Below are 27,110 nucleotides of genomic sequence, written 5' to 3'. Positions count from 1 at the left end.
TAAAGTCCAGAGTTGCTAAACCCAGCACAACTTGACTCAAATAAACAGGAAAAGGCAGTGAGAGATACAAAGGTGTTCTCATTTAAAAATAAAGATGAAAAAGTCCTGGCCAAAAGAATATTTTGGGATTTTTTTGCTATTCATTTATAATGTACAAGTAGTATTTGTTTACATATTCTGAGAAGTGTGGATTTATGGAAAGAGCATGGGCCCTGCAGGTCAGAGGACCTGGGTTCTAATCTTGTCATTGTCAATTGCCTGCTATTGCCTTCTCTGGGCCTCAGTTTCCTCATGTGTAAAATGAGGATTTACTACATGCTGGTCAGTCAATTAATCGTACTGAGCACTTACTGTGTGCAGAGCACTGTACTAAGTACTTGGGAGAGTACAATAAAACAGACACATTCCCTTCCCATAATGACCTCTTCTCCTGCCTTCTTAGATTGTAAGCCCCACAGGGGACAAGAACTGTGTCAGAACGGATGAACTTGTTCCATTGTTTAGAACAGGGTTTGACCTATAGTAAGCACTTAAATTATTGTATAGAAAAGGACATACGTTTGTGCCCTAAACTGCAGGGCATCCTTGTAAAGAAAGTCCTCATTTGGTAGTGTTGCTAGAAATGGGTTAAAGAAAGCAGGAGGGTGGAACTGTTCTTTGTGAAAGCATGGCCATGTCTAATAATAATAATTATTATTGTTATTATATATTTGTTAAGTGCTTACTATTTGCCAAGCACTGTTCAAAGCACTGGGGTAGATCCAAGGTAATTAGGGTTGGACACTGTCCCTGTCCCACATGGGGCTCACAATCTTAATCCCCATTTTACAGATGAGGGGACTGAGGCCCAGAGAAGTCAAGTGACTTGCCCAAGGTCACACAGCAGACAAATTGTGGAGCTGGGATTAGAACCCATATCCTCTGACTCCCAAGCCCATGCTGTTGCCACTAAACCATGCTGCTACTTCTATGTCTCTCCGAGGTGCTTCCTGAATATGCCTTAGTTAGGCATGAGGCAGAGAAATGAAGGAAGTTGAAGTCACACATTCATCTCTGTTTGAGGCAGATCTGAAGGGAGACTGGAGCTAAACTGGGCTTCAGCTTCCCCAAGAGGCCATAATGTTGTCGTAGACGTCCTCTCAGTTGTCGTAGACTCCCTCCAAGTTGTAATTCTGGTGCTTTACAAATACCATAATTACTTGAATTCATGAAAAACTTTCACTCAGCGTTGATTGTTTTTCAGTGAAATCAATCAGCAAGGGGAAATTTTCAAGAGAAATAAAGATAAAAATAGTTTTCCAAACAAGGAGATATTTCCATTGAGTAATCTCAGGCTATCACATTTTTCGTAGTCTGAATTACAGTGATAATGATAAACAGCGTGGACTAGTGGATAGAGCATGGGACTGGAAATCAGAAGGACCTGGGTTCTAATCCCTGCTCTGCCACATGTCTGCTAGGTGACCTTGAGCAAGTCACTTCTCTCTGTCTCATTTACCTCATCTGCAAAATGGGGGTTAAGGCTGTGAGCCCCATGTGGGACATGGACTGTGTCCAACCTGATTAGCTTGTATCTACACAAGCCCTCAGTACAGTGCCTGGCACGCTATAGGTGCTTAACAAATACCATACATTTAAAAAGTACTTACTATGTGCCGAGTACTGTGCTAAGCACTAGGGTAGATACAACACAGTTGAATCAGAAAAAGTCGCTGTCCCTCATTGGGGTCACAGTCTAAGTGGGAGGGAGAACAGGGATTGAATTCCCATTTTACAGATGAGGAAACTGAAGCACAGACAAGTTCAATGACTCTGAAGATTAAGAAGCTGTAACATGGGCAGAAGTAAGGATACTAGTGATAACTGACATTTAAAAAATTAAAATGAAGCAAAAATTTTCCCTGTTAACACATAAAAATATAAAGAAAAACAACATATGTACCCAAAAGTTGAACCATGAATTTACTGGAGACCTTTACAAGTTTTAAATCAACAGTAGCTCTGGAATTTGGATACCCTTTTTATCATCTATTTCTATTTCCAAAAAAGCTATTATTATTACAGATTAAGCAATAAATTCAGCAGTCTGATGCTATCAAACTTACTAGAAGCCATTTTCCAATGCTGACACAAATACATTTGTCCTAATGTAACTTTCTCTGCTAAGTACTGTAGTAAACAAGGATTTATATCCAATTTATGTTTAATCTTTGGACAGTCATCTTTCACGGATGGGAAACATTTCATTTTAGAATCCTGACACTGTACAAATAATTGTCAGCGTGCATGCTTTTTAAAATGGTCTACTACTGAATGTTATTCACTAGATTGTCACACAGTTATCCCAACAACATGTCCTAGTGGAAAAAGGCCAGGCCTGGGCGTCAAAAGACCTGGATATTAATCCTGGCTCTGCCACTTGCCTGCTCTATGACCTTGGGTAAGTAACTTAACTTGTCTGCACCTCATTTTCCTCTTCTGTAAAATGGGGATGCAATACCCGTTCTGCCTCCTACTTAGATTGCCAGCTCCACGTGGGAAAGATGCTGTGTCCGACATGATTAACTTGTATCTACCCCTCTGCTTAGAACAGCGATTAGCACTAGTAAATCATAAATGGAGGAAGTCAGGGTGATGCAGAAGGGAGTGGAAGAAAAAAAAAGAAAAAGGAAAAGAGAGCTTAGTCTGGGAGGACCTCTTGGTAAATCCATGGGCCTTAGAGCCAAAGGAGAAGGGAGAACAGATATTTCACCCCCTTTTTGCGGATGAGGATACTGAAGCACAGAGAAGTTAAATCACTTGCCTCAGTCAGTGATAGTTATTGAATGCTTACTGTGTGCAGAGCACTGCAGTAAGCGCTTGAGAGGGTGTAAAATAACAGATGCATTCCCTGACCACAACAAACTTAGTCTAGAAGGGGAGACTGACATTAGTAATAGTATTGGTATTTGTTAAGCACTTACTCTGTGCTAGGCACTGTACTAAGTGCTGATTAATATAAATTAATGTATAAAATTTATATAAACAATATATATTGTATATACCACACATTGTATTAATATAAATAAATTGCAGCTGAGTACAAAAGTGCTGTGGAGCTGAGAGGGGTGATGCAGAAGGGAGTGGGAGAAGCCTTCTGGAGGAGATATGCGTTCAGTAAGGTTTTGAATGAGAGGAGAGTAAGTTTCTGTTGGATATGAGGAGGGAGGGCCTTCCAGGCCAGAGGCAGGATGTGGGCAAGCGGTTGGCAATGAGATAGATGAGATCGAGGTACAGTGAGCAGGTTAGCATTAGAGGAGCCAAGTGTGGAGACTGGGTCACATAAGAGGCAGGTGGTGGAAGTAAGGATTAGAACCCAGGTTCCCTAACTCTCGGGCTTGTGCTGTATGAATAATTATGGTATTTGTTAAGCGCTTATTATGTGCCAAGCACTGCACAGGGGTAGATACAAGTTAATCAGGTTGTTCCACATGGGGCTCACAGTCTTAATCACCATTTTACAGATGAAGTTACCGAGGCACAGAGAGGTGAAGTGGCTTGCCCAAAGTCACACAGCAGGCAAGTGGTGGAGCCAGAATTAGAACCCACATCCTCTGACTCCCAAGCCCTTGCTCTTTCCACTAGCCCACACTGCTTCTCTTTTAGGCCATGCTGCTTCCTATACTTCAAAATATGTGGTCCTACACTTGAACATCCCTGAATCAGGCCCCCAGAATCAAGCTTTTCCCTGCTTTTTACTGCCAAGGAGGAAATCCAAGAATGTCTTCACAGCAGGAAGCCACTTTACCAGTGACCTGACTCTTCAGCACTAAGTAACAGTTGGTTGAATTTACCAGCACTGTTTTAGAATGTGCCCCTGAAATAGGCATATTGAGTTCAAGACCCTGTTTTCAAATGTGGAATCTAAAAGGAATTCATTAGTGCAGCTGAGTACAGTGTAATCAAACCCAATATTCTAGGCAGAACACATATGGAATACATAAGCAGGTCCTAAAATCAATCACCTTGATCACTTCCTAGCACTTATGTACTTATACTTCAGCACTTATGCATTTATGCAGATTAAATCGTATGTTCCATTATTTTTATTTCTTTATAAATACTTTTATATCTGCTCTCCCCTTTTAAAGTGTAAATTTATTATTGTATCATTTCTGGACACTAGCCTGGGAGTCATAGGACCTAGATTCCTTCTCTGCTTGTTGTGTGAAATCAACTTTTCTGTGTCTCAGTTTCTTCATCTATAGAACAGGGATTCAATGTATGTTCTCCCTCCTCAGACTGTGAGCCCCATATGGGAAAAGAGCTGTTTCTGACCTGATTGCCTTGTATCTACCCTAGCGCTTAGTACAGTGCTTGGCACGTAGCATTAATCAGCTAATCAATGGTATTTAATGAGGGCTTGCTATGAACAGGTCATTGTATTAAGCACTTGGCAGAGTACAGTACAACAGAGGTAGAGGACATACTTCCTATTCTTACTGTGTTTAAAGGGGGAAAATGGATATTAAAATAATCGTTACAGTTATGTTCATTAAGTTACTTTCCTCTCCCAACATCTTAGTTCAGTGCTCTGCACAGAGTAAGCAATGCTCAATAAATACCACTGACTCAGCCAGGGAAGCCCTGATTCAGGGCTGATTCAGGCTGATTCTCTGATTCAGCCAGGGAAGCCTTGTATGTATAAGTTCAAATCTTAACACCCCCAACGTCTAAATCTCCATTTGTCTCTTCTAAAGCGCAATGCACTGTTACGTCTGCAGGACAAAAGTTGTTGTTGTGTCCTGGGATTGAGAGCTTAAATATAAATGTAAGGAGTTTTATCTGAAACCCTTATTTATTTATTTATTTATTTATATTCGTTGTGGGCAGGGACCATGTCTACCAACTCTGTTGTATTGTACTATACCAAGGGCTCAGTACAGTGTTTTGCTCACATAAATGCTCAATAAATCCCACTGATTAATTGATATGCCCATACGTGCTGTGGGGTTGAGGGCAGGGTGAACACCAAATAGCAATAATAATTGTGGTATTTGTTAAGCGCTACATGCCAGGCACTGTACTAAGCTCTAGGGTGAATACAAGCAATTCAGGTTGGAAACAGGCCATGTCCCACATGGGGCTCACAGTCTTAATCCCCATTTTGCAGATGAGGTAACTGAGGCATGGAGAAGTGAAGTGACTTGCCCAAAGTCACACAGCAGAAAAGTGGCAGTGCCAGGATTAGAACCCATGTCCTTCTGACTTCCAGAATCATGCTTAATCTACCAGGCCATGCTGCTTTTTCCTGCTTAAAAGGTACAGATTCAAATTTCATATGTGATGGAGAAATGAGAGGGAATAGAGGAAAAGGGGGCTTAATCAGGGAAGGCCCTTTGGAGGAGATATGATTTTAGTAAAGCTTTGAAGGTAGGTAGAGTGTTGAGGGGGCTCTAGAGGGAGGATGTGGGCAAGGGGTTCATGGCAAGATAGATAGAATCAAGGTACACAGAATAAGTTGGTGATAGAAAAGTGAAATGTGTGGATTGGGTTGTAGCTGGAAACCACCAAAGTAAGATACAAGGGGCAAGCTGATCGAGTGCTTTAAAGCACTCTGCACACACACAGTAAGCGCTCAATAAATACGATTGATTGATTGAAAACTGATCATAAAGAGTTTGTGTTTGATGTGAAGCTGGATGGGAAGCACTGGAGGTTTTTGGGAAATGAGGAGATGTGTACTTTTTTTTTAGAAAAATGATCTGTGCAGAAGCGTGAAGTATGGACTGGAGTCGAGAGAGACAGGAGGTAGGAAGGTCAGCGAGGAGGCTGATGCAATAATCCAGGCGGGATAGGATGAGTGGTTGTATTAACGTGGTAGCAGTTTGGATGGAGAAGAAAGGGCAGATTACAGCCATGTTGTGAAGGTGGGACCGACAGGATTTGGTGATAGATTTGAATGTGTAGGTGTGACCTGGAACTACCTCCCTCTTCATAACTGACAGACAATCACTCTCCCTACCTTATTTAGCCTTATTAAAAGCACATCTCCTCCAAGAGACCTTCCCTGATTTAAGTCCTCATTTCCTCCTCTCCCGCATCCTTCTTCATCACCCTTGCACTTGGATTTACACCCTTTATTTATTCCTCCCTCAACCCTACAGCACTTATGTACATATCTGTATTTTTTTCATGCCTATTAATATCTGTCTCCCCCTCCAGAATGTAAGCTCATTGTGGGCAGGGAACATTTCTACAAACTCTGTTATATTGTACTTTCCCAAGGGCATAATACAGGTGCTCTGCACACGATAAGCGCTTCAATAAATAAGATTGATTGATGTCAAGGATAATGCCACGGTCATGGGATTGTAGAGAGGGAGGACAGTTGTGTTGTCTACAATGATGGGAAAGGCTGGGAAAGGGCAGGGCTGTTTTGGATGTTTTTAATTTGGGATGTTGTTGGGACATCCAGGTAAAGATGACCTGAAAGCAGGAAGGTATGCAAGACTGCAGAGAAGGAGAGTTGTCAGTGCTGGAGAGATAGATTTGGGGATCATCCACATAGAGATGGGAGTTGAAATTATGGGAGCGAATGAGTTCTCCAAGTGAGTGGATGTAGATGGAATATAGAAGTGATAGAATTTTCCAGTGATGAGAAAGGCAAGGAGAGGACAGGATTTGGATGGGAAGATAAGGAGCTCTGGTTAGACACAGTCCTTGGTTAGATTCAGGCTAAGTAGATTGGACACTGTCCCTGTCCTACATGGAGCTCACAGTTTAAATCCCCATTTTACAGATGAGGGAACTGAAGTATAAAGAAGTGAAATGACTTGCCCAAGGTTGCACCAAAGACAAGTGGCAGAATCAAGATTGCAACCCAGGTCCCTTCTCACTCCCAGGCCCATGCTCTATGTACTAGGCCACACTGCTTCTCAATAATGCCTCTCACTAGGGCTTCAAAGTTTTCTCATCGGGGACTCTCTCAGAGCATTCAATCTCTGATGGAATCTCATTTTTGGACCTTGAGAAGCATATTTAAGTATTTTAAATAACACTGAAGGCCTTGGTGATCAGATTCCTTTTCTGACATAATTTCATCATGCTGCACATGGAAATGCTCGGCATGGCTCTAATCAGAAATCATTGCCCACTTCTTTAAAGAGATAGTTAAGATTTTATGTCTCTGAGGGTGCGTCAGATGGTTTTGGTAATCGACATTACAAAAGATCAGGTTTATTAGGATAATAAATCTTGACCTATCATCAGTTGCAGGGCATCTGAGTCAGTGGTAGAATCTGAAGTTGGATTATTAATACCAGGGACAATGATTAGGGACATATTAAATTTAAATAAAAGAACTAAATCAAACCAGTTAATTCTCCGTTAGTCTTGTGGAAGTGAAAGTGTGTTGATTTCAGGGTAATTTCTCACAGGTTTTATTATAATGAATATTTCTTCTTGTGCCATTACCTAAGGTTTGAAATGTGAAGGAAATGAAACAATCAGTTAAAGGAGCAACCCATCTATTTGAAACATCATGGTACTGGTAAAAGCTATACAATGGTTTGTCTTTTCTTGATCTATTGCCCATTTTCAGTGTTAGAATCCACCCTTAAAAATGGGACTCTAATTTTTGTAATTGGTAATTGCTGTATCTGCACATTCTAGCTGAATACCAGTGCAGTAAAATATTAATGCAAAACTTCATGAAAACCTTTCGAGCATGATTGAATGAGAGAAGATAAGATTTTAAGGTTGATGCTACAGCAATTTTAGTAATTGCTGGTGTAGGGCCATAAATGCATTCTTGAATTAATGATGTCACTTTCCAAGTAGCTGTTGGACTCTGTATTGTATTTTTTCCCCCTCTCATTCCATCACCCCTTTTCCAGAAGGGGATTTGAGGCTCTGCTACCCAAATCAAGGTAATATGCTACTGAGGGGACAGCCGCCTTGGAGTTCAAAGCCCAGTTTCACTCCCTTGGATTTGATCTTTCACTTTAGTGACTCTTCCACACAGATCATTCATTTTGCTGTTCCTAGTGATATAGTTATGCACCTTACACACTGTCCCACCGAGTCTAAACTTTTCCATTACAAAAAGATTTTAATTAATTTTTGGAATCGAAAAATATTTTTCTTTGTTACCCACAAAATAAAACCAACCAGTCTGAATGCAGGTAAGATCCAAAATGTAAGCCTCCTTGGATTTTTTTTTTTTATCCGTTTCAAGACTTCTGGTGTTTCTGGTATTTTTCCATCACAATGAACCCTGCCAAGTTTGAGAGAATTTGTATGATTTAGACCAATGTCAACCATGAAGAGATCCCATCCTGCCTTACAGCACGTTGTAAAAATGTATTATTATTACTAATTCACTTACTTTGTGAACCTAGTCACTATAGCTGTAGTGTGGGAACATTGAATTTCTGTTTCAAAAGGTTCTCAAGTATTTATTGTGAAAATTCTTCCCTTTGTAACTACAGTCATCCAAATAGCATATACTGTGAATGAGAACCAAGGATTTCACAACCTGGTAATATATTTTAATGGGAAGATATTTGAAGGGGATTGTTACCCTTTATCCACTTGTTTCAGTTCAGTGTTTTGAAGTGGGGGCATTTAACTTTGATAACTCCATAAAGAAATGCTACCAGGGAAAGGTACTCTCTCCAAACTATATAGTGTATTCTGTGCAACAAAGAAGTCCTTCATCCCCAAGATGTAATTACTTAGTGAAGAGGCTTGGGAAATCCACAGTTGAATCAATCAATGGTTTTTATTGAATGCTTACTGTGTGCAGAGCACTGTACTGTGTACTGTGTGCAGAGCACCGGGGAGAGTACAATACAACAGAGTTGCTAGGTGCATTCCCTTCCCACAGCGTGCTGACAGGTTTGTGTCATTCTTTATGCCTTTCTGCTTTCTCTTGGTCTCTGTGTGTGATTAAGAAGGAATGGACAAGCAAATTGTTATGATATTTTTATTTAGAAAGGAGGGAGAGAGATGTGTTGGGAACTAGAGTTGATTCAATCATTCTAGGGACCAAACTTGCAAGATAGACCCTGTTTACACCTTCAATACAAGCCTGCTAAATGCACTGTCCGTTTAATGGTGTCGCCACCAGGACGGTGAATTTGTGTTGGAGTGAGAAGCCCTTTGCCACTTCAGAAGAGAGTCAGCAAAAAATGCAGTTTGTATATGACCTATAGACTTTTAATCATTTCTGTCTCTTCCTTCACCCTGCCCTCTGAGCAGGTTAGAGATCAAGCTGGAGAGGTCTTTACCCTTAATCTTTGCAATTTTACCACTGCAAAATCATATCCTCAGTGAAAACAAGGCAAAATTCAGTTCATCCTCCTCCCACCTGTCCAGCACCTCCTCCCTCCCCAAAGGCCCATAAAGCTAATAATAACAGATTCTCACTAGCTAATTACTGGGGGTTATCTAACGATGAACATTTAACAGAAAATCTGTTAACATTTAACAGAAAATCCTATGTTTGGTGGGGAGGTGACAGCAAGAATAAGTCCAGACCCACTTGACAGATCCCACTGTCTCGCCCCCTGGAGTATTCATTCTTTCAATCATATTTATTGAGCACTTACTGTGTGCAAAGCACTGTACTAAGCACTTGGAAAGTACAATTTGGTAACAGATAGAGACAATCCCTACCCAAAAGCCAAACTCACAGTCTAGAATTAGAGTAGACTGCTTAAAGAGAGTTCTTGGCAGATACTTGGGTATGATCAAGTGCTGGAAGTTGGGGATGTGAGAGAAAGAGGCAGTGGGAGCTTGCTAGGGAGAATCAATCAATCAATCAATCGTATTTATTGAGCGCTTACTGTGTGCAGAGCACTGTACTAAGCACTTGGGAAGTACAAGTTGGCAACATATAGAGACGGTCCCTACCCAACAGTGGGCTCACAGTCTAGAAGGGGGAGACAGAGAACGAAACAAAACATATTAACAAAATAAAATAAATAGAATAGAGATGTACAAGTAAAATAAATAAATAAATAGAGTAATAAATACGAATAAACATATGTACATATATACAGGTGCTGTGGGGAAGGGAAGGAGGTAAGGAGGAGGAGAGAAGGAAGGAGAAGAGATTGAGTATGGATTGGGAAGAAGCTAGTAAAGAGAGCATATATTCATGTCTGTAAGATCTTTGTAGGTGGGGAATGTGACTGTTTATTGTTGTATTTTACTCTCTCAAGTGCTTAGCATAGTGCTCTGCACACAGTAAGTGCTTAATAAATACAATTGAATGAATGAATAAGGAGTTGGCACAGCCTACTGGATAAAGCATAGGCCTGCGAGTCAGAAGGATATGCATTCTAATCCCAGCTCCACCACTTGTCTGCTGTGTGACCTTGGGCAAGTCACTTCACTTCTCTGTGCCTGTTACCTCATCTGTAAAATGGGGATCAAGATTGTGAGCCCCATGTGGAACAGGGACTATGTTCAACTTAATTAGCTTGTATTTACCCAGCACTTAGAACAGTACTTGACACATAATGAGTGCTTAAGCAATATCATTTTATTATTATTATTATTATTATTTTCTGGTGCAGAGCCCTGAAAGTCAGGAGGCAGGAATGTTTGCTTGATGTGGTGGCATCCAGAACCTTTATTTTCCCTATACTCAGAGAGCAGTTGGTTGAATTGAGCTCGCATCCCATTCTTGAGGACACGGAAGACTTGGAAAGCCATGAAACCTTAACTGGAATATTGGGAAGTGCTCAGTTAACATCTCCTCTCTTCCCTTTCATTCTGTGTGCCTTCGTATCTGCAGCCAGTCTGATTTCCAGCTGAGAGGTGGTTATGGTTCGCAGAATGTTTCTGTTGACAAGGCCCTAAGACTGTTGAATTATTCACTCATTTCATTGGAGAATCTTGCTAGATTGGGTCAATTTCTCGCGGGCTATGTTTTCTCATATTTAGCTACGTAATTGGAAAGACTTAGAGGAAATCTCAGTGTGAGAGAAATGTTATTTATAATGCAACAAATAGGTTGACTTTTCCCTACAGGTAACATTTTGAGGAAAGGCAAGGAGAGAACTCCAAATGGTGTAGAGAGCCATGAAGTAAAAATCAGGTGCTGGGGGATACTTTCAATGCTAACATAGTCTCTGAACATTTCCTCCTGTGATAAAAACCCCAAGGGCAAGAAATGCATTTTATTTCATTTTGCTTGAAAACTCACTTGGCAGGAGGCTATTAGGTTTTCTGAGAAAGTCATACAGCTGGCCAGAAAAAGTCAGTTAGTTAATCAGTTGTATTTATTGAGTGCTTACTGTGTGCTAAGCACTGTACTAACAGAGCTTGGGAGAGTACACTATAACATTATAACAGACATATTCCTTTCTCACAATGAACTTACTGTCCAAAGATGAAGGAAAGTGTTTGTCTTTGAGTATACAACTGGATTTCCTAAATTAAATTGCTGCTTCCATGTCATGCTATCCAACAAAGTAACGGTCAGCCAACCAGTCAGTCAGTCATATTTATTGAGCTCTTACTGTGTGCAGAGCAATGTACTAAATCAATCAATCGTATTTATTGAGCGCTTACTGTGTGCAGCGCACTGTACTAAGCTCATGGGAAGTACAAGTTGGCAACACTTGGGAGAGTACAATAGAACAATGTAGCAGACACATTCTCTGCCCACAATGAGCTTACAGTGTAGAGAAGAAGGGACGCATTTCAGTCTTTGAGTATACAACTGGATTTCCTAAATTAAATTGTGGTTTCCTCCTCATGCTATCCATCAAAATAATGTTCAGTCAGTCATTCGTACTTACTGAACGCTTATTGTATGCACAGCATTGTACGAAGTGCTTGGTAGTGTACAACAGAACAGCATAACAGACCCATTCCCTGCCCACTGTACTGGAGGAATTAGTTTTCCAATTTGCTTCAATCAGGCTTTGTAAAAATAATTCTTTTGTCTAAGGTTGAATTCCATATATATTGAGAGTTTTCTTCGACTTCTTCTCCACAGGTGCAGCGGCTCAGTACAACAGCTTTTACGTTTATTGCAAAGGCATCTGCCAAGCAGTTAAACCAGGAAAACTCAGGGTCCGTTGCAGCACCTGTAAACAAGCCACGCTGACCTTGGCTCAGGTAAGGAAAGGTGGTGACAGTGAGAAAGGAATGATTTGTGTTCTTAAAATCCATCTTTCAGGCTACAGAAAGATTGCAGAAAACCCAAGATGGGTTTTAGGTTTTTTGTGGTTGTTGTTTTGTCTACTCTCTTTGGATGGACAGTTTCATTTTCTGCATCAGACTCTACCCTCCAGGTTCTCTGACCCCATTCCAGAGACCAGTTGCTCCCACTTCTCAGCTTTGCTCCCTTCACACCACACCTATAGGGCATTTTATCATTTAGAAGTCATTAAACGAAGCACGTGGCCTAAATTTACGAATAAATGGCCCCTGACTAGAAATTTACATAAATAAAACTGGAAAATTGGCTCAGTAGGATGCAGAGAGTCCAGGGCCAAGAGGATCATCGGTATGCCCTGCCTTCTTCTCTTCCCCACTGCCTCGTTCACACTCACGCACAGACACATTCACAACTCAGTGGAGTTCTGCCTTGCGACGACCCTCTGTCATATTCATTTCCTCAGAGAGGGCTCCTTCATCATGATGGAGGCACCCTTCTGGGTGAACAGTTGCTGAAGGTTTCCATCACTTGGTTTCCTTTCACTTGGAAGGAAGAGATCCATCTGGGGTGGAGCTCTGAGAGGGGAATCATCAAGTAAGTGATGCTGAGGGGCAGGGTCTTCCAATTCATTCCATCATATTTATTGAGCACTTGCTGTATGCAGAGCACTGTACTAAGCACTTGGAAAGTACAGTTCTGCAATGAGCACGATTGCCCTGAGTCGTGGCATTGAGGGGATGTGGCTGAGGGGTGGTGTGGTTTCCACAGAAGAGAGAATTCCCAGCCTGCTTCATGAGCCCACTCTGGGTAGAATGGTTCATTTTTTTTTTTTTATGGTACTTGTTAAGGCCTTACTTCGAGCCAGCACTGTACTACGTTTTGGAATAAATACAAAATAATCAGGTTGGAAACAGCCCATGCCCTATGTGGGGCTCCCAGTCTCAATCCCCATTTTCCAGATGAGGTAGCTGAGGCACATGGAAGTGAAGTGACTTGCCCAAAGTCACACAGCAGAGAAGAGATTTTTTAATTGGAAATTATATGGCATGAATTGTGGTCTTAGGAGATTTTTGTGAGTTTTACAGGCAGATTTCTATTCCCCTAGTGCTTTTTGTCCTTCACTTTAGTGAGAATGACCATTTGACTACAACAAATCAGAGATGATTTAAACTCAGTCCTCTTAATCCAGGTTTACAGAATGGCTAGGCCATACCAGTTACGCCAGTGAAAGGAGATACCAACATTGTTATTATCTGAGCACTTTAATATCAATTTTTTAAATCTCAAAATGGTAGACTATAGTCTTTACTGAGGATGCCAAGTGAGAAAGAGATGTCATTTTGAGAATTGATGTATTTTGTAAAGGCTGTGAGGATCTTAACTTTTCATCACCATAATACTGGAGAAATTAAAACAATCTTCCATTGCCTCACAATAATGTTGATAAATGTGCATGATTATGATATCATCATCATCATCATCATCTATCGTATTTATTGAGCGCTTACTGTGTGCAGAACACTGTACTAAGCGCTTGGGAAGTACAAGTTGGCAACATATAGAGACAGTCCCTACCCAACAGTGGGCTCACAGTCTAAAAGGGGGCGACAGAGAACAAAACCAAACATCTAACAAAATAAATAGAATAGATATGTACAAGTAAAATAAATAAATAAATAAATAAATAAATAGAGTAATAAATATATACAAACATATATACATATATACAGGTGCTGTGGGGAAGGGAAGGAGTTAAACATCAGTTATTCTCCGGGAGCCATTCTCATGGACCTGGATGGTAGAAGGTCACTCATTCTTATCCTGCCTTATCTACTATATATGCTTGAGCAAATCACTTCACTTCTCAGGGCATCAGTTACCTCATCTGTACGATGGGGATTGAGACTGTGAGCGCCATGGGACTTGATTTGCCTGTTTCCACCCCAGCACTTAGTACAGTGCCTGGCCTATGGTAAACGCTTAACAAATACCATCATTATTATTCCCCTTACTGGAGCCTGTGTTAAATCCTATTGTTTTTCTCCAATTGGTCCCCATGTAAATATTGTCAGCCAATCAATCAATAGTATTTATTGAGCACTTACTATGTGCAGAACACTATTCTAGCCAGAAGAGGGAAGGTTACTGAATGTTCTAAAACTAAAACAGGGAGTGAATTGAGGTAATCTTTTCTAACTGACTCCAGTCCACAGATTCAATGTCAAATCACAGATGATGGTGAGGGTTAAAATGGCTTTGCATGCAGTTGAATTCCGTATGGGAATCTCAAGATCCCTGTCATTTCTACTCTTAATTTCCATCATTGGTTCTATGTGGGATGAGGACCACTAGAATGTATGATTTGCATGCTTGTCTCAGGAAATGTTTCTTAGAGCAAATATTGCAGAGAGATGATTGAGTATAATCAACTACCAATTATTCTATCAATACATTCCTAATATTGTAAACATTATTTCTTCTTATTACTTCATTGCTACGGGACAATGACACTGTGTCTTCTTGAACATGCTGCGTGTTTGTAATCAATCAATCATATTTATTAAACGCTTACTGTGTGCTCTGCTCTGTACTAAGTGCTTGGGAAAGTGCAATATAACAGAGTTGGTAAACACATTCCCTGCCCACAATGAACTTACAGTCTAGAGGGGGATACAGACATTGATATAAAGAAATTATGGCTATGCACATAAAAGAAGCAGCATGGCTCAGTGGAAAGAGGCTGGGCTTGGGAGTCAGAGGTCATGGGTTCTAATCCTGGCTCCGTCACTTGTCAGCTGTGTGACTTTGGGCAAATCACTTAACATCTCTGTGCCTCAGTTCCCTCATCTGTAAAATGGGGATGAAGACTGTGAGCCCCACATGGGACAACTTGATTACCTTGTATCTACCCCAGCGCTTAGAACAGTGCTTGGCACATAGTAGGTGCTTAATAAATACCATAATTATTATTATAAAAGTTGTGGGGCTGAGGGAGGGGTGAATAAAGGGTGCAAAACCAAGTGTAAAGGCAATAAAGAAGGGAGTGGGAGAAGAGGAAATAAGGGCTTTGTTGGGGAAGGCCTCTTGGAGGAGATGTGCTTTTAACAAGACTTTGAAGGTGGGGAAAGTGATCGTCTGTCAGAAATGAAGGGGGAAGGTGTCAGTGGCTGCCTACTTTTGAGAAGGAAATATTTAAAAAAATGGAAATAGCAGAAACTGAAAATAGCATAAATTTCAAAATAAGTACACAAGAGATCATTTACCTTCGCATTCTAAGTTGTCCCAGTCTCTAGACTTTAAGGTCTTCTAGAGTGTAAGATCCCTCTAGTACTGCAAGCTAGTTGTGGGCCGGGAACATGTATTTTTTTGTGTTGTACTCTTCCAAGTACTTAGTGTGTTGCAAGATCCCTCTAGTACTGCAAGCTAGTTGTGGGCCGGGAACGTGTCTTTTTCTGTGTTGTACTCTTCCAAGTACTTAGTGTGGTGCGGTTTGCACACAGTAAGCGCGTAATAAACATCAATGATTTATTGATGCATTGAACTTCTGGGGTGATTTTATTGCAGCAGCAGCCAATACCAAGTTTGGCTCCTCTTCTCAATGACCAGTTGAACAGGCCAAATTTCAGGTGAAAAGGAAATCCTCCCTTGCCTTTGAGAAGGTGGGAAGAGATGTTGTTAGAGGCATTCTCAAAGAAACCAAGGTCACCCGCCATTTAACACCTTGCTGCTGTTATTCAACTTCTTAGGTTTCAGCTAAATTTTCTAATCAGAAATGAGAGAGTCACCACCACCAAGGCATTTAAATGATTACCCCCACAATCACTATAATTACTTTATCTAAAACATGACTTTATCTCTGCTACTTTAATGAGATCCTGGGCCATGGAACAATACTGAAGATGAAGAACAGTTCAGTAAATCGAATACAATGTGAAAAGTGATGGATTTTATTTGAAATGGGTTTTTAGATTGGGGGCAATTTATGTGGAAAAAGATGGCAAGAAATATAATCCAAGTGGATAGCAATTCCAAAACCTTAATATTTGCTACAAATTAATTATTGGGCAGGAACCAAGGTATTTCTAATATATAAATAGTTCTCCTCTTGCTTGAAGATGAAATCACTGAAAGTGAACTTAACCACACTGCAGTGTGGGTGAAGGTGAAAACTGAAGGCGTGAGAAGCAGCATGCCCTAGTGGAAAGAACACAGGCTTGGGAGTCAGTGGACTTTATGTAATCTATTTATTTATATTAATGTCTGTCTCCCACTCCACTCTTGATTTAAAGCTCACTGTGGGCAGGGGATGCGTCTGCCAACTCTTTTATATTGTACTCTCCCAACCGCTCAGTACACTGCTGTGCCCCAGTAAGTGCTCAATAAATATGATTGATTGATTGAGCCCAGCAGTCCTGGTTTGGTGATGTAGCCCTGGGAGCAGAATGGGAGAGATGGACCTGGTTGAGCCTGGTGATCAATCCTGTGAACAAATGAAACAGACTGAAATGGCTGTCTGCATTATTTTAATATATTAACTCATTCAATCATATTTATTGAGTGCTTACTAAGCACTTGGAAAGTACAATTCAGCAGTAATGGTATTTTAATGGTATTCATTAAGTGTTTACTGTGTGCAAGCAGTGTACTAAGTAAGCTCTGGGGTAATAATAATAATAATGATGGCATTTATTAGGCACTTACTATGTGCACAGCACTGTTCTAAGTGCTGGGGAGGTTACAAGGTGATCAGGTTGTCCCATGGGGGGCTCACAGTCTTCATACCCATTTTACAGATGAGGTAACTGAGGCACAGAGAAGTTAAGTGACTTGCTCAAAATCACACAGCTGACAATTGGTGGAGCCGGGATTTGAACCCATGACCTCTGACTCCAAAGCCCATGCTCTTTCCACTGAGCCATGCTGCTTCTATAAGCAGCTTCTATAAGATCATCAGTTTGATCGCATGGGATTTACAGTCTTAATCGCTATTTTACAGACAATGGAACTGAGGCCCAGAGAAGTTAAGTGACTTGCCTAAGTGCCACAGACACTTAACAGACACCATAATTATTATTACTATTGTTATTATCAATAAAATATCTGAAAAGGTTATGTCTTTTAGACACATTTTAGCATCATGGTACTTCTTGGTAGAGAAGTAGGAAGCAAAGAGCCTAGAGCCCCCAAATTCAAATGTATGAAAGACCCTGTAACTGGAAGTTTTGTTTTGTTTTCTACTACTTTTTTGGCTATAATTGACTCCACAGTTGTGGTTGAAAATGTACACAATCGTTGTAAACTTAATATTGGTTCATTGCAGCACAAAAATGAATAGGGCCTGCTAAAGGAGCAAGAGATGTGTGATTGAATATGTGTCTTCAGTATCACTATCATTGACTATGTGTGTTTTTGGGTGGGTGAGAAGTTGGGGATATATAAGGAGACAACTTGATGACTGAATAGTATTCAGATTTATTAGCTTGAATAATTGTGGCATTTGTTAAGCACATACTATGTGCCAGGCACTGTATTAAGCGCTGGAGTAGTTATAAGCAACTAGCCCTGTCACTCAGTTCCAGGCCCAAAGTACCATCTTTGACCAACCTCCTTTCTGGCAACTGTCTCAGCAGCTCAGTAGTTACTGCAACTGCTTACACCTCATTTTAAATCATATCAGCTGCATCTACACACTGCAAATGGATTGTTCCTGGAAAATGCCAGTATCACGCTTCGCCACCTTGTCCCTGAGCAAATAGACATCGTGTCAGGGCTGCAATGTAGAAGGGACAATTGATATATAGATCTTACTAGGCCACCTGGAAGACTTATTAAGTATGGATAAAGAACTTGAGTGGTCAATAGGTTAATTCAATTGTTTTATGATGGTAGAGGCTAGGACTCACAAACCTACTTTGATACAAATGGAAATGAGTTGAGTTGTCTTATCCTACTCCACCACAAACACTTGTCCACGTACTAAAAACAAATATATCAGCAAGCAAAATGGAAGGTCCTTGAAAAAGAGACCACGATGACGTCTGTTTTAGAATTTTGAGCAGCTGCTAGCTTACAGAAGTATTGCAACTTAGGCATTCAAGTCATTTTCAATCTGGGAATATCAAACCACTTTCAAAAATGCATCATTAAGCAGGATAGGAAATAGAGAGGTTAATTGACTTCACTCAGGTCACAGAGTGAGACAGGAGCCGAGCTGAGAATTAAACCAAGAAACCCTGATCCTCAGTTTTCTTTGGCAAGCCTTTGACTCTGCAATGCCTACCTGATTAAACTGTGACGTTTCTGGGGCTGAGACAGGCAGCTGAGTCTTGGGAGATGCGACATCTAGGTCTGGACTGTATTTCTGAAAGCGGGGCCAGGTGAAGGGGACTGGGTAGGAGTCGAGGGCAGGGAGGAGCTGAGTCAAAGGGGAATAAAGGAAATGAAGTGGATTTACCTGAGGTACATAAAGATAGGCCACATTTGCAAGTGGAGGCTTTTAAATATTATTGTTGGAATTTGGGTCATTTTCGTAATAATAATAATAATAATGATTATGGTGTTTCTTAAGCATTTACTATGTGCCAGGCACTATACTAAGCACTGGGGTAGATTCAAAAGTAGACACAGTCCCTGTCCCATGCAGGGCTCACATTCTTATTCCCCATTTTAGAGATGAGGGATCGAGACCCAGAGAAGTGAAGTGACTTGCCCAAGGTCACACAGCAAGAGGCAGAGCCAGGATTAGAACCCATAACCTTCTGACTCCCAGCCCATCTCTATCTACTAGGCCATGATGCTTCTTATGGCCGGAGAAGCATTATCATGCCCATAGCATATGATATAGGAGTCCTGCAGAATAATAATAATAATAATAATAATAATAATGGCAATTAGTAAGTGCTTAGTATGTGCAAAGCACTGTTCTAAGCACTGGGGAGGTTACAAGGTGATCAGGTTGTCCCACGGGGGGCTTACAGTCTTGATCCCCATTCTACAGATGAGAGAACTGAGGCACAGAGAAGTGAAGTGACTTGCCCGAAGTCACACAGCTGACAGCTGGCGGAGCCGGGATTTGAACCCCTGACCTCTGACTCCAAAGCCCGGGCTCTTTCCACTGACCCACGCTGCTTCTTGCAGAAGCTACCTAGTAATGCTCTAACTATATTTTGATTAGTTTCTCTGCCATACTTCCATTTCCATTTTAGTCATGCAAATATAAGAAACTAAACAGAACAACTTCGGGTAGAGAACAGTGGTCTGTACAGCCCCCTATTGTGTTTCTGAAAATGACAACAAAATGCTTAGCGGATCCATTCAAAAAGGTTCACGCCTCTTGCAATCTGTGCTAATTCATTCATTAATCCTGTTTTTTGAATACTTAATGAATTCAGAGCACTGTACTAAGTGCTTGAGAGAGTACACTATGACAATAAACAGACACATTACCTGGCCACAATGAGCTTATAGTCTCCAACATCTCATATCCCTAATATTCCAATTATAGATTTCTTGTGTATATTGGGGGACAACAATCCCCTCTTGGGCCTCATGATATTTTGGGCTGGCAAAACTTGCTTTTTTTAAATATTTGTTAAGCACTTACTATGTGCCAAGGACTGTACTAACCGCTGGGGGTACATACAGAATAATCCAGTTGGACACAATCCCTATCCCACATGGGGCTCACAGTCTAAATCCCCATTTTCCAGATGAGTGAACTGGGGCACAGATAAATGAAATCACTTGGTCTGCCGTCACACAGCAGACACGTGGTGAAATCGGGATTAGAACCCAGGTCCTTCTGACTCCCAGGTCCACTTCAGTTCTCTGTGCCTCAGTTACCTTATCTGTAAAAGGAGGATTGAGATTGTGAACCTCATGTGGGACAGGAACTGTGCCAAACCCGATTAACTTGTATCCACCCCAGTGCTTAGTACAGTGCCTGGAACATAGTAAGAGAGCATACATGACTTTGGACAAGTCACTTCACTTCTCTGTGCCTCAGTTACCTCATCTGTAAATGGGGACTATATATATAGGCAATATACAGTCATTACATATAATGACTATATGCCAAGCAGTTTACTTATCACCAAGGGAATATAATCAAGTCAAACACAGTCCCTGGGCCACACAATCTCAGCGGAAAGTATTAATCCCCATATTACAGAGGAGGAAACTGAGGCATCGAGAAGTTAAGTGACTTACCAGGGTCACACAGCAGGCAAGTGGCAGAGCCAGGATTCGATCCAGATCCTCTGACTCTCTTGCCCGTGCTGTTTCTACTAGGCTTCTATTCCTCTATCCACCTCTTGGTCTCCAAATCTTCAAGAAACCTCTGTTCCTGTCCCTGCTATTGGCTGGGTCTGTCTATCTGGTCCTAATGGCCCCATTAACCTCTTAACCTCTCTACTGGATACTAGTCTTCACCATGTTTCCGGTGGTTTATTTATCCCTGCTTACTAGCATCACAGAGAAGATGTATCAAATGTCAGTCATTTTCAATGGAACCAAGAGCCATACTATTATGAAGCCAAGAAACACGGGAAGCAGATTTCCTAGTGGAAAGAGCATGGGTTTACAGTCTAGAAAGGGGGAGACAGATGTCAAAACAAATAAATAGAATTTACAGGTATGTACATATATAGACATAGATATATATTCAAAAATGCTATGCAGCCGGGAGCGGGGGGAAGAGCAAAGGGAGCAAGTCATATTTATTGAGCGCTTACTGTGTGCAGAGCACTGTACTTGCACTTGGGAAGTACAAGTCGGCAGCATAAAGAGACGGTCCCTGCCCAACAACGGGCTCACAGACTAGAAGTCAGGGTGATGCAGAAGGGAGTGAGAGTCTGGAAAGGTCTCTTGGAGATGTGCCTTCAATAAGGCTTTGAAGCTGGGGAAGTAATTGTCTGTCAGATTTGAGGAGGGAGAGTGCTCCAGGCTAGAGGCAGGATGTGGGCCAGGGATCCATGGCAAGACAGGTGAGATCAAGGCACAGTGAGAAGGTTAGCACTAGAAGAGCAACGTGTGCAGGCTGGGCAGTAGAAGGAGAGAAGCAAGGTAAAGTAGGAGGGGGCAAGGTGATTGAGTGCTTTAAAGCCAATGGTGAGAAGTTTTAGTGTGATACGTAGGTGGATGGGCAACCACTGGAGTTTTTTGAGGAGCGGGGTGGCATATTCTGCAAGTTTTTGTAGAAAAGTGATCTGGGCCGCGGAGTGAAGTATGGACTGGAGTGGGGAGAGGCGGGAGGCTGATGCAGTAATCCAGGCGAGATAGGATGAGTGCTTTTATTAACATGGTAGCAGTTTTGGATGGAGAGGAAAAGGCAGATTTTAATGATGTTGTGAAGGTGGGACTGGCAGGACTTAGTGACGGATTGGACACAGTTCCCTGTCCCACATGGGGCTCACAGTCTTACTAGGAGGATGAGAATACTGAGGCATAGAGAAGTAACCTGACCTGCCGATGATCACAGAGCAGACAAGCGTTGGGGCCGGGAGTAGGACCCAGGTCCTTTGACTCCCGGGCCTGTGTTCTTCCCACTAGTCTCCTTTCTACACCTTTTGCAGTCATCACCCCTGTCCTAAGAGTTTCAGAAACATTTGAAAAAGCAGAGTATCACTATGTCAGCTCGTTCTTCTGAAATAGTTTTTCTGGGGGAAGTTATTTAGTTTTTAGATGGATCAGCTTTGTTAAGGTTAATGAATGATGAGGCATTCTTTGCTAAATATGTCATGTTGTGTTACAGTTTTCTGTTACTTCTGACTCATATTACCAAGATGAGGCAAACATTGGTGGAAATGCAAATCCTTGACCTTACGGAGCAGTTATCATTTGGATGAAGTCACCAGAGATTATTGGATATCAAAAGGGATCCAAAAACCCTGTGAAGGTCACAGAGCATAGAAAGGGCTGGCATTTTGTCTAAAACAGACATCATACATCATAGAATGTAGAACACCCAAATCTACATCTCCACCCCTGTTCCCTCTCCCTCCCTCTAGGCTCGTATCACTTCCTGCCTTCAAAACATCTCCATCTGGATGTCTGCCTGCCATCTAAAACTCAGCATGTCCAAGACTGAGCTCCTCATCGTCCCTCCAAAACCCTGTCCTCTCCCTGACTCTCCCGTCACTGTGGATAACACTACCATCCTTCTCGTCTCACAAGCCCGCAACCTTGGTGTCATCCTTGATTCCGCTCTCTCATTCACCCTACACATCCAATCTGTCACCAAAACCTGCCAGTTTCACCTCCGCAACTTCGCCAAGATCCGCCCTTTCCTCTCCATTCAAACCGCTACCTTACTGGTTCAGTCTCTCCTCCTATCCCGACTGGATTACTGCATTGGCCTCCTTTCTGATCTCCCCACTTCAGTCTATACTTCACACTGCTTTCCAGATTGTCTGTCTCCCATCCTCCTGCCTCTCCCCCCTGCAGTCCATACTTCACGCTGCTACCCGGATCATCTTTGTGCAGAAACGCTCTGGGCATGTTACTCCCCTCCTCAAAAATCTCCAGTGGCTACCAATCAACCTACGCATCAGGCAAAAACTCCTCACCCTCAGCTTCAAGGTTCTCCATCACCTCGCCCCCTCCTACCTCACCTCCCTTCTCTCCTTCTACAGCCCACCCCGCACCCTCCGCTCCTCTGCCGCTAATCTCCTCACCGTGCCTCGTTCTCACCTGTCCCGCCATCGACCCCCTGCCCACGTCATCCCCCTGGCCTGGAATGCCCTCCCTCCGCACATCCGCCAAGCTAGCTCTCTTCCTCCCTTCAAAGCCCTACTGAGAGCTCACCTCCTCCAGGAGGCCTTCCCAGACTGAGCCCTCTCCTTCCTCTACCCCTCCTCCCCCTCCCCCGCCTTACCTCCTTCCCCTCCCCGCAGCACCTGTATATATGTTTGTAAGTATTTATTACTCTATTTATTTTATTTGTACATATTTATTCTTAGCGGTGGCCAAGTGGTAAGGCGTCGGTCTAGTAAACCGAAGATCACGGGTTCGAACCCTGTCCGTGCCTAATGTGAAAACTGTCTAAATGGGCAAATTAGAGAAGCAGCGTGGCTCAGTGGAAAGAGCCCGGGCTTTGGAGTCAGAGGTCAGGGGTTCAAATCCCGGCTCCGCCAGCTGTCAGCTGTGTGACTTCGGGCAAGTCACTTCACTTCTCTGGGCCTCAGTTCCCTCATCTGGAAAATGGGCATTAAAACTGTGAGCCCCCCGTGGGACAACCTGATCACCTTGTAACCTCCCCAGCGCTTAGAACAGGGCTTTGCACATAGTAAGCGCTTAATAAATGCCATTATTATTATCATTATTATTATTATTATTTTGTTAATATGTTTTGTTTTGTTGTCTGTCTCCCCCTTCTAGACTGTGAGCCCGCTGTTGGGTAGGGACCATCTCTGTATGTTGCCAACTTGTACTTCCCAGGCGCTTAGTATAGTGCTCTGCACACAGTAAGCGCTCAATAAATACGATTGAATGAATGAATGAATGAATGTCACTCTCCTCCTCAGAAATCTCCAGTGGTTGCCTATCGACCTTTGAATCCAGCAAAAACTCCTCACTCTTGGCTTCAAAGCTCTCCGTCACCTCGCCCCCTCCTACCTCACCTCCCTTCTCTCTTTCTATAGTTCAGCCCGCGTACTCTGCTCCTCTGCTGCTACCCTCCTCACTGTGCCTCGTTCTCACCTGTCCTGCCGTCTACTCCTGGCCCACGTCTTGTCTCTGACCTGGAATGCCCTCCCTCCCCACATCCTCCAAACTAGCTCTCTTCCTCCCCTCAAAGCCCTGTTGAGAGCTCACATCCTCCAGGAGGCCTTCCCAGACTGAGCCTCCCCTTATACTCTCCTCCTCTTCCCCTGCCCTTCCCCCCCGACCCCCTTCCCCTCCCCACAGCACTTGTGTATATTTGTACATATATATTACTTTATTAATGATGTGTTAAATAGCTATAATTCTATTCTGATGGTATTGACACATGTCTACTTGTTTTGTTTTGTTGTCTGTTTCCCCCTTCTAGATTGTGAGCCCACTGTTGGGTAGGGACCATCTCTATATGTTGCCAATTTGTACTTCCCAAGCACTTAGTACAGTGCTCTGCACACAGTAAGTGCTCAATAAATAAGAATGAAAGAATGGATGAGAATGAATGAATGGATGAATGAATATGTCATTTTATTTTCATTAAGTAAAACATTTTTTCACATCTGATTTTTCTTTTTTTTTTTCTTTTAATGTAGTCTTCTTTTAATGTTGGCTATTTTTTTGAGTTCCCATTGGTTTTTAAAGGATATTTTCTGTAATTTTTAGGCAGAGTGTCAAAGGGGGTAAGAGGATTTGGGTTTTTATCGCCATTCATTCCTTAAAATTAGCCTTTTCCCCAAAATCGTACAACATATTTGACATGTCACAACTTGAAATTTAGAGAGTATTTGCTCTTTAATGGTCCAAGACAGTCCCATAACAGATTTTGTGAATGTATCTTAAATTATACCTAGGGAAGAATTATGATCTTGGGCATTTTGTTGATGCGCTAAAACTTTCAAATAAATGCATGCTGAATAAATCTTTTAGATATGGGCACCATCAATTTTTGGAACTATAAAAATAAAGCTTAAAATCATCAATTCCACCCTAGAATGTGGGACAAACCTCATTTGAATGGGGTTGTAGTCTGATTTTTCAATGTTTGGAGAAGATTGTTAAAAAGGAAAAACATATTGTTTTCTCTAAATCTGTTGAAACATAAGATTCTACCCTTGGTAAAATAACAATAATAATAATAATAATGGCTCCCCAAAAATACGAAACGAAGCAAAAGAGAAGCAAAGTGGCCTCCTGAGAAGCAGTGTGGCCTGGAATGTGTCTGTTGCTACATTAAACTTTCCTAAGTGCTTAGTATGGTGACCTGCACACAGTAACTGCTCAGTAAATATGACTGACTGGTGGATAGAACATGGGCCTGGGAAAAGCAGTGTGTGCCAAGCACTGTACTGAGGCAGATACAAATGAAACATCTCAATAATGTCACATTTCCTTTTCATTTGTCCTCCATGACAGAATTCAGCTCCCATAGACGAGTCAAAGAATGACGGCACTACAAGCGGAGATTTTAACTGCTAATTGAAATCTAATGTGCACATCGTGTGCTCAATCATTAATCCTACAGCCCATTCAGCCTTCATTAACATAATGGACTTACATATTCAAAGGCAGCATCGATCTCAGTGTGGTTCAGCCACAAACGGGCAGAAACGACTGCATATTGTTATGTTGTACTCTCCCAAGCGCTTAGTACAGTGCTGTGCACACAGCAAACGTACAATAAAAACAACTGAATGATAGTGTTTGTGTCTGAAAAGGCTGATGTGGGACCCACAGTCCTGACCACATTGTGCACCCAACAAGGTTTGCTTTGTTTTAAAGGTATTTGTTCACTCATTCATTCAATAGTATTTATTGACCGCTTACTGTGTGCAGAGCAGGTGCTTACTATGTGCCAGGCACTGTACTAAACACTGGGGTAAATTCAAGCTAATCAGTTTGAACACACCCCACCTCCCACATGGGGCTCACAGTCCTAATTCCCATTTTACACATGAGGTAACTGAGGAACAGAGAAGTGAAGTGACTTGCCCAGGGTCACACAGCAGCTACGTGGCGGAGCTAGGATCAGAACCCAGGTCTTTCTGATTCCCTGGCCTGTGCTTTGTTCACTAGGCCACGCTGCTCCCTTTGTCCTTTGTGGTGGTGTTGTACTTAATTTTTGGCATGCCTGTTTTTTATGTACATGATGGACACCATAATCACGTACCCTTAGCTATTACTGTGTGCAGAGCACTCTACTAGGTGCTTGGAAAGTACAATTCAGCAAAAGGTAGAGACAATCCCTACCCAACAACGGGCTCACAGTCTTGAAGGGGGGAAGACAGCCAACAAAACTAAACAAGTAGACCTTTCATTCACCCCTCTCTCAGTGCCACAGCACTTATGCACAGATCCGTAATATATTGATTTATATTAATGTCTGCCCCCCTCACTGTAAACTCCTTGTGGCCAGGGAATGTGTCTAGCAACTCTGTTCTATTGTTCTCTCCCAATGCTTAGTACAGTGCTATGCTCACTGTAAGCACTCAATAAATACCATTGATTGAACTGTGTCTACCAACTCTGTACTATTGTTCTCTCCCAAGTGCTCGGTACAGGATTCTGCACTCAGTAAGCGCACAGTAAATATTATGGATCGATTGATTAAAGACAGCCACCTCAGACAAAGTTTCTGTCCCACCTGGGGCTCCAGAATCTATTCCCCACCACTGGGCTGTTTGTTGGCAGCATGAGAAAGCATCCCGGGAACCTTGTCCAGGCCCTGGACTTTCAATCTAAGAGCCAGTCAATCAATCAGTGCTATTTATTTAATGCCTTCTGTGTGCAGAACACTATACTAACTGCTTGGGAGAGTACAAAACAACAGAATTGGTTGACACATTCCTTTCCCACATTGAGTTACAGTCTAGAGGGGGAGACCAATATTAATATAAATAAATAAATTACAGATATGGAAAAAAGTGCTGTGGGAGGGGGTGAATAAAGAGCAAGGCAGGGTGACAGAGAAGGGATTGGAAGAAGAGCAAATGAGGACTTAGTCAGGGAAGGCCTATTGGAGGAGATGGGCCTTCAAAGAGCCATAAAATTCATCCATTTCCCCAGGTTCAATGAGAGCTTAATCAGAGAATGCCTTTTGGAGGAGATGTGCCTTTAAAGAGCCATAAAATTCCCCCATTTCCCCTAACTCCCACCTCCCTAAAATGAGGAGCACAGATGAAGGGCAGATGAATAAAAGAATGGCACACTGAAGGATGAGTGGAAAGAAAAGCATCTACATTGTGAGGTTCAAAAAAGTCCATCTTCCAAGTGTCTTTCATTAGGGCTGTGAGTAAGA

The 27,110-nt window shown here is 42.1% G+C and overlaps 1 protein-coding gene across 1 annotated transcript in view; it reads left to right on the top strand.

Moving 5' to 3' along the window:
• PRKN (parkin RBR E3 ubiquitin protein ligase) overlaps positions 1–27,110 on the top strand; it is an 857,446-nt gene that overhangs the window by 498,648 nt on the left and 331,688 nt on the right. The window contains exon 4 of the mRNA XM_038762216.1: positions 11,996–12,117. Coding sequence (XP_038618144.1) covers positions 11,996–12,117 — 122 coding nt within the window. The remainder of the gene's footprint in view (positions 1–11,995; positions 12,118–27,110) is intronic.

The sequence above is a fragment of the Tachyglossus aculeatus genome, chromosome 2 (assembly GCF_015852505.1).
Source record: "Tachyglossus aculeatus isolate mTacAcu1 chromosome 2, mTacAcu1.pri, whole genome shotgun sequence".
Classification (NCBI taxonomy): domain Eukaryota; kingdom Metazoa; phylum Chordata; class Mammalia; order Monotremata; family Tachyglossidae; genus Tachyglossus; species Tachyglossus aculeatus.
The sequence above is the reverse complement of the archived record's forward strand: the minus strand, read 5'-3'. Positions and strand labels throughout refer to the sequence as shown.